Source organism: Fusarium solani (assembly GCF_023522795.1).
Source record: "Fusarium solani strain SB1 chromosome Unknown bctg00000001, whole genome shotgun sequence".
Taxonomy (NCBI): Eukaryota; Fungi; Ascomycota; class Sordariomycetes; order Hypocreales; family Nectriaceae; genus Fusarium; species Fusarium solani.
Window position 1 is genome coordinate 3911565 of NW_027072156.1, and position 12613 is coordinate 3924177.

At 53.2% G+C, this 12613-nt stretch overlaps 6 protein-coding genes across 6 annotated transcripts; 3 read left to right on the forward strand and 3 right to left on the reverse strand.

The window, feature by feature from the left end:
• Nucleotides 1-366: 366 nt before the first annotated feature.
• MRS44_003317 (uncharacterized protein) lies at nucleotides 367-1283 on the forward strand (the record flags this gene model as incomplete). The annotated part of the gene is made up of 2 exons (XM_065623172.1): nucleotides 367-545; nucleotides 731-1283. The coding sequence occupies 2 exons, from the start codon at nucleotides 367-369 to the stop codon at nucleotides 1281-1283; spliced, it is 732 nt and encodes a 243-aa protein (XP_065479244.1).
• A 1774-nt stretch (nucleotides 1284-3057) lies between these two features.
• On the forward strand, nucleotides 3058-3621 carry MRS44_003318 (uncharacterized protein; the record flags this gene model as incomplete). The annotated part of the gene is made up of 2 exons (XM_046268416.2): nucleotides 3058-3147; nucleotides 3235-3621. The coding sequence occupies 2 exons, from the start codon at nucleotides 3058-3060 to the stop codon at nucleotides 3619-3621; spliced, it is 477 nt and encodes a 158-aa protein (XP_046137431.1).
• A 251-nt stretch (nucleotides 3622-3872) lies between these two features.
• On the reverse strand, nucleotides 3873-6104 carry MRS44_003319 (uncharacterized protein; the record flags this gene model as incomplete). The annotated part of the gene is made up of 9 exons (XM_065623173.1): nucleotides 3873-4088; nucleotides 4149-4285; nucleotides 4336-4977; nucleotides 5026-5293; nucleotides 5388-5438; nucleotides 5489-5563; nucleotides 5618-5731; nucleotides 5790-5855; nucleotides 5910-6104. 9 exons carry the CDS (start codon nucleotides 6102-6104, stop codon nucleotides 3873-3875), a joined length of 1764 nt encoding a protein of 587 aa, XP_065479245.1.
• An 836-nt stretch (nucleotides 6105-6940) lies between these two features.
• On the forward strand, nucleotides 6941-7369 carry MRS44_003320 (uncharacterized protein; the record flags this gene model as incomplete). The annotated part of the gene is made up of 3 exons (XM_046275358.2): nucleotides 6941-6991; nucleotides 7047-7174; nucleotides 7231-7369. 3 exons carry the CDS (start codon nucleotides 6941-6943, stop codon nucleotides 7367-7369), a joined length of 318 nt encoding a protein of 105 aa, XP_046137433.1.
• A 370-nt stretch (nucleotides 7370-7739) lies between these two features.
• On the reverse strand, nucleotides 7740-9343 carry MRS44_003321 (uncharacterized protein; the record flags this gene model as incomplete). Its single annotated transcript, XM_046283883.2, has 4 exons — nucleotides 7740-8121; nucleotides 8171-8842; nucleotides 8888-8934; nucleotides 8984-9343. The coding sequence occupies 4 exons, from the start codon at nucleotides 9341-9343 to the stop codon at nucleotides 7740-7742; spliced, it is 1461 nt and encodes a 486-aa protein (XP_046137434.2).
• Nucleotides 9344-9888: 545 nt separating this feature from the next.
• On the reverse strand, nucleotides 9889-12333 carry MRS44_003322 (uncharacterized protein; the record flags this gene model as incomplete). Its single annotated transcript, XM_046272032.2, has 7 exons — nucleotides 9889-9906; nucleotides 9958-10424; nucleotides 10473-10684; nucleotides 10731-11122; nucleotides 11171-11686; nucleotides 11738-11798; nucleotides 11846-12333. The coding sequence occupies 7 exons, from the start codon at nucleotides 12331-12333 to the stop codon at nucleotides 9889-9891; spliced, it is 2154 nt and encodes a 717-aa protein (XP_046137435.2).
• Nucleotides 12334-12613: the final 280 nt, after the last annotated feature.

Sequence of the window (12613 nt, forward strand, 5' to 3'; positions counted from 1 at the left end):
CAATATTTCGGCTGTTTGATCTCGACACGTGGAACCAATGATGAGAAAGGCCAGTTGAGACACAGGAATTCCTTTCTTTTCTTTTCCTTTGTTACCGTCGTCGCAGGGAATCGGAAGGGAGGATTCAAGGCTGGGACGAAATCGACGTCATTGACATGCCGCGTGCCTGGCAGAGGCGCCCCTGTTCTCCGTCAGCCTCTGCCTTGTTTTCATCCTTCACTTTTTTCGACCTCCTTGAACTTTTTTTTCTTGCAAGCTTCTAATGACGCAACCCTGACATTCAAATCGCCCGGGACTAACACATCGGCCGCCCAGGCCGGGGTGGGAATAAGATGGATTCTCGTGAAAGAAGGACCCCATCGAGAGATGGAATTCCCAGGACAAGCCCACAACGGCCGCATTGGGGTGCTGCGAGCTTACTGGGACGAGACCAATCAGGTCCGCGTCTGCTTCCTCCACACTCTCAATCTCGATCCTCTCTTGATTGAACGAGGCTCACTGCCGCGCAAGTCTGCCGATGATGCACCGGGGCTATTCTTCAGACAGTGAGACATTCCGCCCAGAGAGGCGACAATGGCCGTGCAATGGTCTGAGGTGCTTCTTTTCCCTCACTCTGATTCTGCAACCCTGGATTTCTCGCATCACCGACGCATGCAGTGGGCTCACGGCCGGCGATCCGGGGTGCGCCGCCTCCGCGCTGGGATCCTGATAACACCGACACCAAAAAAAGCCGCCGCTTCCAAGGCCCGCAGCCCGCTAGGGGCACTCTGCCTCTTCGAGTATGGCTTCGACCCGAGAGACCTAGCCGGGTGAATGACAGTTGGGGCCGGGTGGATTCTCTGCTAGGTGGCTTCTCTGACGAGAGGAGACACGAAGCCCTCTCTGGAGTCCATCACGCACCCCCCAGAGCAGGAGGAGAGGACCAGGACCCAGATATTCTGGCGCCAGCAGAAGGCCCAATGCCCCTCTACTGTGCTGGAATTGTCGGCGATGGTCCCGGAGAATGGGGCAATCGCAATCGGGGCAACATTTTAACAATGAGCTGGCGTGCTGTGCCTGTCGTAAAAGTGGATGAGCCGATGAATCGGCGCTGGGTGACTCAATCGTCAAGTAATGGTGAGCAAACACCGGCCGACAACGGCCCAGGTCCGCCTGAGCCGGCCGGTGTCTCGCTCGCCCACGGACCTCATCGGATTGCGGCGGTCAAAGAGGGAGGGACAGCTGGCTTTTCTGGTCCGTACATGCGTATCACCGGCAATTGCATTATACCGCGCACAGCTTGACGGCAGGACGGCATTCAGGCCGATGGTTCCGTCTCCGCCAGCCGCCATTTGTGTCTCGTCTCGTTCTCACAGAGGCCCCCGCTTTACAGAATTACCCCTCTATATCACGAAGCTCGCCCGTCTCACAGCTGCCGCCGATACGCACAGTGGCAGTAACGCGGTTTCACACACCCCGCGATGAGCATAGGCACAGGGGTGTGATTGACCGTCGCAGCAAGGATCACGGTGGGAGAAGAATGCCTCAACTTGATGACAAAGGCCAGACTGCATGTCTCAACGCGTTGAATTCGCTCAAAAGACGGCTTGTGAAAAAGTTGAAGAGAGAGAGAGAGCCCGCTTCAATGGCCAGGTGAGGGGCAATTTCAACAGACGGAAACGAGCATATGACAAGGACATGTTACTGCGCATCTGTTGCCGTACCTGCATGAGAACAAGACTGCCTATTCTTGTTCCACGTGGAGCCATTTCATTGTTCCTTTGGAAGGGTTTTCCCATTCGGCCTAGATGGCAAGGGAACCAAGGCTCCTGTGGTCTCAATAAACTATCAGACCCGAGAGTCAAAAGGTTGATACTCCCAGTGCTGTGGTCTGGGCTGTAGGCTCCCGGGATCAGCAGCGCTTGTCGGCTCAAACGATTTAGAAGATGGGACGAAGGAATGCTTGCTTGATGTGTTGGAGGGGACCCTGACGCAGCGACGAGCCCGCAGCGGGTACCCGAATGCCATCCATGATCGGAGGCTATCGACGGAACCTGGCAGCCTGTGAGTGGCTTATCTCTGAAGAGTGCTGATCACGGGCTAGCGTGCCATTGATATCATGAAGGCAGTTCTAGCGTGCGATGAGACTTGGTCAAGACACAGGCAAATCGAACTTACCCTGGGAAAGCATTCGCAGGGCTTTCAAGTCTTGCCTAGATGTCAACTTAAACACATTCTGGAATCTGGAAGGCCGAGGCCCGACGTCGGTGCAGCAACCAGCCACTAAGTTCCTGCGATCCGGGACAAGCACCCCGAGGTTACTCAACAGCGGGACGGACAGGTTCGAGCCAACTGCTAAAGCAACAGGGTTCAATACAGGAATCGAATCTGTGGTGCGATTTGCTCCAGCACAAGGCCTGGCCCGGTGCTACAGAAGTTGGGGGACAACAAACTCTGTACTTTCGAGGCCCAAGCCTTCATACCATGGACAATGAATGCCGATCACCTCATCAAGGTTACTGGCCCCAGCCTTGATCTCTCGAGAGACAACTCAGCCCAGGCCAGTTCCTCGCGGTCAGGCGTGATCAGTCCAAACTTCTCCACGCCTGAGCTGCTGTGACTTGCATGGGAGGAGGCGACATGGAGCCCAGCGAGATCTACGCAGTTCAGCCTAGTCATGTACCCCGGATTGAGCACCCACTGGCCTGTCCTGTGCTGTTCTGGTGCTGTCCTGGTGTGGCTGCGGTCTTGGTTGGCGGGCGCTGGCTTTCCCATGTCCAAATCCGTTGACACACGGAAAAGGACTCGAGATAGCATCGGTCGCAGCAATCTCGACACAGCTGAGGCAGAGACATTTTACCTTGGTCGGACACAAGGATCCCCCACGCACCCAGTGGCGTCACCAGTGACGACTCCTTAAAAAGTCACATTGTGTAGAATGTGTCAGAGAAAACGAAGTTTATCTTCTTTTTTTCTCGCATCTAAAATCCATTAAGCCTTGATGCTTGCAACGACAACTCACTTCATCATCCACCTGAACGTATCCACATCTACGTCAGTATTGTAAACACCTCAACCATGGCTCCCGAACACGATGTATACCGCAGAGTTGGCCGAGGAGGTGCGGGAAACTATTATCCTTCGACTGAAGTTGACGAAGCTGCCAAGGTAAGCTGCAATCTTTGACTTTTGTGACTGATAAAAACCGCTCTCATCGAGATTCTCATTTCATCCAACTTACACGTATTCCTCCAGGACCTTGAGGCTCAGGATCTAGCCACAAACCCTGCGCCTCCTCCGGACCGCAAGACGGCCCACCTCCCCGCGCGAGCCGGCCGCGGCGGTGCCGGAAACTATGTTGACCCGGCGGATCTGCCGGATGCGCGAGAGCAGGAGGAGATGGCGGACAAAACGGCCGCGGCCGTGACCGCGAGCCTGAAGCGAAATAGCCAGCACATCCGCGGGGGCCTTGCGGGTCGTGGAGGGGCCGGTAACTGGAAGACCGAGGAGGAGGAGAAGGAGCATCACCAGAAGACCAAGGGGGAAGAGCTGGAGAAGAAGGTCAAAGAGGCTGTCGAGAAGGGGCTCAAGATGCCCGACAGGGTCCACCATAGCACTGACAAGTATGATGATGATGCTTGAAGAGATGTGCTGTTGGCCTCGGATCCAGAGATGATACCCGTTGAGGGAGAGAGTTGGTTAAATTGAAGATTTCATTGATAGATGTACTCGCAATATAAAGACCACATAATGCCTACAAAGTTCTTACTCGTTCCTAATACCGATGCCATGAGATTCCAACCAGTCCATCTTACAACTCCTACAGTTTGTTCATACGCATGTATCCCACGGCCCCCTCTTTACTCTACGGGACCTGTCATCACGTCTACGGTCTACCAGATACCCTTGGGAATATCAACCTCACGCACCAACTCCAGAACTGCCGCCGTGAGCTCATCCAGGCTCGTCGCCTCCTCCCCCTTGGCTGGCATCTCAAACAGGTCATAGTCAGGGTCACATTCGGAACCAGCCGCCGGGAGCGTGCCGTCCTGGAAGTACTTGCGGATGTGACGGACGGTGCAGGTCGATGGTGCGGCGAGCGAGCAGTGCTAAAGAGAAAGGTTCAGTAAACGACGAAGGGGATGGGACGAGATGGAACAAGGACTAACCCCGTATGAGTTTTGCTTGAGGACGACTGAGCTGGGGAACCTGGCCGAGTTGTTGAAGGCGCTCTGCAGGGGCGTCACGTTGTCGGCCATGTTTCCGATGAACAAGATAGGATGAGCAGTGTCGCTTTTGATATCCTCTGTTCAAGGTTGTTAACAAGATTCTTGGTTCGAAAAGGGTCTTACTTACTCTCTGAGAAGCGCCACTTGGGTCTTGTCTTTCTCCCCACACAGGCGAGATGGAAGTTGATGTTGAAGGCGCCCGCCCAACGACTGATGCTCTTCACTCGTTTGAGATAGGCCTCAAATTCCTCTGGTGTCTTCTCGACGGCTGCGGCATCGAGACACATGATGGTTGGGAAGGCGTCCAGTTCCATGGCTGTCTCCAATGGGCTTGTGGAAGGAGTGTCGCCCAGAGAGCACATCTTGCTGGACTCAAGTGCACCGCCACCGCTCGCCATCAACATATCGTAAAAGGGCCCACCGTCGCCTCCCTCGAGGGAAGCATAGATCTTGGCCAACTGGGGGAACTTGACGAGCGGTGAGTAGATGCATCGCTGTGTAAGCCGCTGAACATCCGAGTAGGTGACCAACCGCGGCAGGTCTGGTCCCGAAGGGTGAGACCACGCGGGAATGAGGACGGGAGAGGCCTTGAGACGTTCAAGGAGGTTGATCCGGCGTTGCTGCACGGCCTTTGGCGTTTCAGCGTAGAAGGCGCATGCCTCGGGGCCGACCTTGTGGCAGGCCTTGTCGAAGGCATCAAAGATTGCATCGGCATCGGACATGAATTTGCCATGGTCCAGGTTGAACCAGTCGTGATACTCGACGTTTCCTGAGGATTGTCAGCGAACAAGAAAAATAATGCGACATGAAGACTCACCATCGCTGACTAGTCTCTCAACACGCTCAGGAAACAGCCCAGCAAAAACACCTCCAAGAATAGTACCATAGCTAAACCCCCAGTATCGGAGCTTCTCATGACCCGTCTTGTCGAGGATCTCGAGCATGTCCCTCGCAATAGACGCGGTTCCGAGGTGGGCATTGATACCCGTCTCCTCCATGGCGATCTCACAGGCACCAGAGTAGGCCGAGGCGCGGGCATAGGCATCATAAATAAGGCCTGGGCGCTCGTCGACGATGGGGGTTTCCTGTAGAGTCCAGAGGTTGCGCCTTTGGGCTGAACCCCAGCATTCTACGCGAGGTGTAGAGACGCCGACTGAACTCAAGTTAGACACGGCACACTCTTTCATGAGTAGAAAACTTGCCTCCTCGAGGGTCAAAGCTGATAATATCCTGAGATTGTCAGTATATCATCACATTTATCCGGCAGTGAAGAGACTCACATGGTTATCGCCCACAATCTTCTGCAGGAGAGGACCAGACTTCTTGAGGAAGCTCACTCCAGAGCCGCCAGGACCCTTGTTTTAACTGTCAACATTGGATACAACGTTCACTGGCGGAAAAAGACCTACACCGGGGTTGACAAAGACTGGAGAAACAGGGTTGTCTTTGGACTTTGCCGGCAACTTGATAACACCAACTACGACGCGCTTCTTGTCCGAAGGATCGAGCCAATCCATAGGGACCTTGGATACCCATTAGTATATGGTTAAAAATGGAGTGGGGATAGCTATCTCAACTCACATCGAGTCTGGCGCACTCAAATTTGGTATAGCATGTCTCCCACTTGAGATCTTGGCTGGGCTCCAGCTATATACCCAGTGGTTAGCCCATATAGTCAATCCTGAGAAGCAAAACTCATACGTCGTTCCAGCTCCATGGCTCCGGCTCAGACTCATGGTCAATCTCATCCAGTCTCGACTCAGGACGACGATGGAAGAAGGCGATCAACGCAGTAGCGGCCAAAAGAGCCAGGACTGTAGCAAATGTTGACCGCTGTCGTCGTCTAGGACGTTCTCGAAGCAGAGGCCTTGCCTCGGCAGCTACCTTTTCATCCATGGAAGCCGGCCCGAGGATTATCTAGGGAGGATTCAAATTGAGGAGACGGTGAGAAAGGAAAAAGCAATTAGCCGCCGCGAGCTGCTTGCTGTGTATTGTATGTCTAGGCGTTCAACAAGTCACCAACCAACAGCATCACAAAAGAAGCACGATTGAATCAAAGTGAGGGCAAGGGAGAGGATAAAGAAGAAGGAGAAATGCAGGGCTTCCTATCGTTACCAAGTCATGTCCCAGTAGTTCACCCTGGTAAGACATGCAGCCAGAACGCAGACCGGAACTGATAAGCCCAGCCCAGCTTTAGCCCGCACACAACCAAGAGAGGCAAGTCAGGGCGCAAATCCGCGGCTTTCGCCCTATCATGATGGAGGGGAATCTAATTGGGGAGACGGCGTGCGACTGACACAAAGAGGAGAGACAAGGACAAGTCACGGGTTCTTTTGTGTGGTGGTGTGTGTCATGGGATCCCGTCAAGCTTCTTGAACGCTTGTCTATCCGTCCTTTACACACCCTTTGGGTCCCCTTTCCCCGCATTCTCCGGCATTCTTGTAGTGCAAAAACGAAACATTGGCCTAGGGGTCCATGGATACCGGAGGGAGTGAGAAACGGCGGTCTTCGATTCTCTGTCCAATCATGGCGAACCACACTCCGGAGCTCCGTCTTTAGCCGTGCCGCTCCCCTTATCGATAGGTACCGGTAGAATATTAATCCGCAACCCTCCGGTCCGCGCCGGTAAGGTTCTGGAAAACTTCAGTCCCCCGATTTGCCGCCCCAAGTTCGGCATCTCCTCTAAACCCACTCATCGTTGTTACTCAACCTCGAATTTCCTTTATACCAAGATGGCTTCTGTTATGGCTTTGGGCGCCGGCGCTGCCGTGGCCGCCTTTCTCGTACGCTCAACCCACCAGACCTCAAACAATCCCAGTCGCTAACACGCTCTCGCAGGGCCGAGCCGGTCTCGTCGCATGGCGACGTTCGCGCGGAGGAGTTGGAGCCATGGGCAAGGCTTTCTACAAGGGTGGTTTCGAGCCCAAGATGAACAAGAAGGAGGCTTCTCTCATCCTCTCCCTCAAGTATGTACTTTCTCCAACACCGATGCCAAAACCCCTCCCGACTAACACTTCCGAAGCGAGCGCAGCATCACCAAGGACAAGGTCCGCAAGGCTCACCGAAAGCTCATGCTTCTCAACCACCCCGATCGAGGCGGAAGCCCTTACCTTGCCACGAAGGTCAACGAGGCCAAGGAGTTTCTGGATAAGAATAGCTGATCCCGCATCATGCTGTCATGACACCGAAAAGCAACCGATCCAAGTCCCCGGCATTCGGACTTTGCACCCTCCTCACTCTCAGCGTGTGAGCCTGACGAAGAAAAAAGAACAATCGACGACTGGAGTACCGACGTGGCTGTATCACCCGCGTGTGTATAATGTACACTACTTGTTTCCATAGCGAAGGCGTTTGTTGGTTTATGGGGAGGCTCCTTAGAGCCAGGGCAGGGTGATGGGATGAGCACGTCGTTGAGCTATCTAGACTAGACGCTGTACGAATACAGGGCACCAATGGCATATTCTCTTCTCAAAATCTTGGCTATTTCGTCTCCTTACTTTGGTATTGCCAAGTTACATTAGACCTATTCCTTCACTCAACCTTGTTCATGTCACTCTTCTCATCCTCGCTCTTAGCCCCCTCAAGAGCGATGCCGATCATGGCGCAGAGTGTGTAGTAGGCATCGTTGCCCGCGTTGTGGAGGTTCTGGCTCGCGATCCCCAGTTCCAAAAGAACGCTGCTGAGACCTCGTCCGTTGTTCGAGTTGGTCCAGGATTGGTGGATGTCCTTGGTGTCGACTGGGGGGTAAGCGTTTGTGACGGCCTCGATGTCGATGCCGAGGCTTTTAAGATACTTGATATCTTGATTGATGTCGTGACCCACGATAGCAATGTTTCGCGAGCCTTTCAAGTACGGGTCCAAAATGGCCAAGATGGCATCCTTAGTTTTCGCCTTGGTCGGGAACGTACTTTTGCTACAAACCGGTCAGTCGCAAGTCTTGGGTCATGGGATGAGCAACTTACCCAAAGTTAAAGGCATTAGGACAGCCCTTGACGTAGCGATAGTTTCTCAAGCCTGCATACTCCTTGACACGGAGATGGTGGCATTTGATCTTGGGCCACCACCCGCGCCCACATTCGCCAGGGGCGATTCCTTGAATGTCTCGTGTATCGAGAATTGCAAAGCCGATCTCGGAGACTGGGTTCGGTGGCCGTTCGATCGCCTCGACGTCAACACAGATGAAGACGACATCGTGGCCCTCGGGGTTCCCTACCAGGCCGAGGTACTCTTGCGTGTGCTTCAGCATCAGGTCCCGGTTCCTTTTGTTAAAGAGAGCCTTGAACGAGTTGCGCTGTTTCGGGATGAAGCCAGTCTTGACGAGCTTCAGCTTGTCCCGCCACTCAGCCCGTTGCCCCTTCTCAGCCGTTTCGTAGAGATTGACGTCGTCGTCATCGATGGTGGGCCATGGTCGAATGTCGAGTGAGGTTTCGTCCTCGGATCGTCTGAGATATCGTGGGCGCGGTGTGTCTGGATCATTGAACCGCATGTAAAACCTTTCCGTGTTCACACCCAGGGGGATCTTGAGCGAAATCCCCAGTTCAAGATTGATGTCGTCGAGGAAAGCTTGGAACTGAGCCGTTGGAACCAAGAGGTATGGGTCTCTTGTTGGTTCATCTGGGTCATGGAGGTAGAAGCTGAGATGGTTAGCACGAGGCCCTATTTTTGGAAAGGTCACTCACAAGTCCCAGACTCGATCCGCCAAAGGTTGGGCAAAGAATGGCTTTACCTACATACAAGTCAGTTGGTGGAGTGGAAATAGGGTCTTGCCAACACACCTTGGGTCGGTTCATCTTGCCAATGAAGCGCTCAGGGTACGTGAGAACAATCTTGAACGGACAGAATTCGAAAGCCGGGTTGTCAACAGGCTCTCCAACCCGAAAGTCGGAGCAGTCGAATGCCTCGTTCTTCATCTTCTCCCTAGCAAGATCATCCACGGCGGAGGTGGTGTGGTCTCGATCTTGACCAGTCGATGGGCGATGGTTGGACCAGTCGTCGTCCAAGACGCAGCGATCATTGCCCGATTCTACCTGAGAGACGCCCTCTTCCTTTTCAGTATCCTTCTTCCTTTCGACAATCTTTACCTCTTGACCAAGGACCTGTCGAAGCCTCTCGAGGCGCTCTTCAAGGTCCGCCATGATGATGCTTGCACTCGCAGAAATGTGCTACAATTCGAGAGCAAGAGGGAAGTGGACGAAAGAAGAGAAATAATGACGATGAAGAAGGAAAAATTACTGGGCTTGGATTAGGACTTTGTGATGAAATATTCACCGGACCACAAAGATACCTGGGGCGGGTTGAGAGAGGGAGGGTTCAGGTGAGAAGGTGCAGCACGCGCCGTTTTTGAGGGGAAGGATGGAGGAAAGGTGAGGCTGATTGATGAGAGCGTGACAGGAGAGGGAGGGAGCACAGAGAAAAGGCTTGAATCTGCCTCATTCGTCTAAAACACGCTTCACGGCATGATTCGCTGCCGTAGAGAAGCTGAAAAGAGTCTAATCACTCCGTTTGCTGTGTTTGTGCTGCAAGAGCCCGATATCCGCGTGTAAAACAGGCTGGACCACCGTCGTTTGTTTGCATGCGCACCAAGCGCCAAGAGCTTTTATTTACAGCTAATATACAAGACCGCCAAAGCCATCGATCCATAGAGATACCATGATAAAAATACGTACAATACATCACGAGTCTACTTTGACTTGTAAAACTGTGACACGGTTAGCATGTATCCGAGAAAATGTAGTCACCAGGAACTCACCTCGTCTGCTTCCTCTGGGGGCACAGTCGATACTTCAGACTGCTTCTTGTCAATCAGTCCCATCCGTGACCACCGCACCTTGAACCAAAAGTCTCGCCTGTCTCCTCCAAGATCTCCTGATAGTAGTTGCTTCTTCATGTCCCGTACAAAGGTGTTGTACAGCCCAGGCTCCTCCAGGTTCGTCAGCTCCTCCCGCATAACGCCCAAACACTCCATGGCGCGTGCGTATTTGGCATCCCCAAAACTCTCTGTGATAAATGTCGTGATAATTGCCCCCATCTGCTTCGCTGCCTCTTCGATCTGGGCAACCTCCTCGGTAGCGGCCAGCATTTGTTTAAACTCGGGGACTGCATTATCTGGGTCAATCTCCTCCTTCCTCTCCTCCTCCCCGAGGAGGGCATCCACGTCGAGACCAGAAATGGGCTTGACCGCCTCTCTGCCTCGCTTGCCCTTGACCTTGGGCGGAACTATAGCATAGTTAGATACGAGTCGTGGACATTCTTGATGAGACGAACCTTTCTTGACATCTGCCACCTCCACGAGCGCATCAATCTTGCTCTGGACCTTTTCAATCAAGTCTTCAGGCGGCGAAGCGAATCGAAGCAAGATCGATGGCGTATCGGGAATGGGCTTTTCGGGGTATACTGCCCGAGATTTCACGGCGTGGTTGATCCGATGAATTGTTGGGTTGAACGTGTCGTCGATGGGCGCGTACTCAGCGGGCTCCCTACTCGAGTTAGTTGATCCCATCATTCAGCAGACATAGACCTTACCCTTCATCGTCAATGCCATACATCGATAGGTCCATCGCATCAACGTAGTCGCTCATGGCATCATTGAGCTCGTCTGTCGGAAGGAAGCGGTGTTTTGTGATGGTTTGGCCGCTGACGGTGATGACCCGATCCAAAGGCGGGAACTGGTAACTTCGAATATCTTCGGCAAACGGCAGCGGGATGTCGTACAAACACTCCATGTCTGGCTCCACGCCAGGGGCTACCAGCACCAGCTGCGGGTCTTTGCCATCTTTGGGCACGATTCGGGCGATTCCATACGACTCGAGTTCCGAGAGTGCCCAGACGAGGGAGGAGAGAGCGAGTGCTGACTTTGCATCAAACTTGCTGGCTACTGTCACGCAGACCTCGCCCAGGTTGAGAAAAGGTTCATACTGGAAGAGTCAATAACACGATGACCACAAGGTATCATGGAGTCTCACCTTTGAGCAAGGGATAAACCCAACGATCGAGAAGCTCTTTTGTGTCTCAATCTTGGTGATGTTGTGCTCCGACTCGCTGATATGCACAGCAGTCCGGCCATACTCGAAACCCTTGGCAAGGTCCTCAAACTCTACGTCTCGCTTGCCACCAGGGGCATCAGGATCGTTGACCTTGTACGATCGAGCTTGCCTGACCGCGGAAAATTCAACGCCCTCCATCTCGTCACCCTCTACGGCCTGCGTAGACTCGGATCCTGTGCCTTCAGACTTGACGACCACAGTACTTGCTGTCAAGGGTCGCGCGAGATGGGTCTTGAAGTATCTCTCGACATTGATTTTCATCGCGGAGGGGAACCTATCAGGATCTCCGAGAGTAAGGGTGCCATCGTACGTTTTGTATGGCTTCACCGACTTGATTCTAGGGGTGTCAAGCTCATCAATGGCCTCTGCGATTGTCGCGAAGACGCCGTTTTGGCAATCATCGACGAGTAACTTGAGAGCTTTCTCGTTCTCTTCCTACATATACGTGAGTGATATGTTCGATAGGATACTCAACAATATCCTGACCTTGGTGTTGGGCTTGTCCTCTTCCTTGAAGCCATAGTCAGGATTATCAAAATCCACGCCCCTACCATTCTGTTAGTGGGGACATGGTGAAATGGCAAGTTTACTCACAGGACAGTCAGCTGGATATTTGAGTCGTTCATTTTCTTAGAGATGTCGCTCAAGCCGTCTGCGTCCATTGGGCCCTGGCCATCGGTGATCAGGATGATCTTGCGATTCCACTTGAGTTTCTTGGTGAATGTGTCCATCATGTCAACAGCGACAACAATAGCTGAAATGGCATCTCCCGACCACGTGTCGCTTGGCTTGATGACGGACTGCAGGTTCCTCAGAGAGGACATGGACATCGGTCCCAGCTCTTGCAGCACGGCAATGTTCTCATAGCCGTCGTCATCTTGCAGCTTATTGTCGGTCTCGTCAGTCCTGAAGCCGACAACACCAACACACAACGTCTTGCGACTAGCGGCGACAATGTCGGTAATCTTGTCCCACACATATCGCATACTCCAGTCAAGATCGGATTCTGATCGTCCACTATGAGTCTGGGCCATGGTGGACCCAAGGTCCAGGATGAAGATGGTGGCTTCCTTCTCCGCCATGGTGGATGAGATCAACAAAGGAGAGGTTTGAAGGTATCAAAAGAGGGGTTGAAGTTGGACCTTGAATATTCACGGGCTAGTTCGCTCTTTTTAAACCAGTATCAATGGTGAGCGCCTTCTCATGGTGAATCCCGGTCTTGGATTAGGCAGAAGGGGTCATGAGCTGAAGCTGTAAGATGAGAAGCTCCCCACAGACGCGTCCGGGTCGCGTTGTCACGTGATGGAACTCTACCATCACAATTGCCTGGCAGTCTAACACCTCCAACTGTATGAGAGCGCA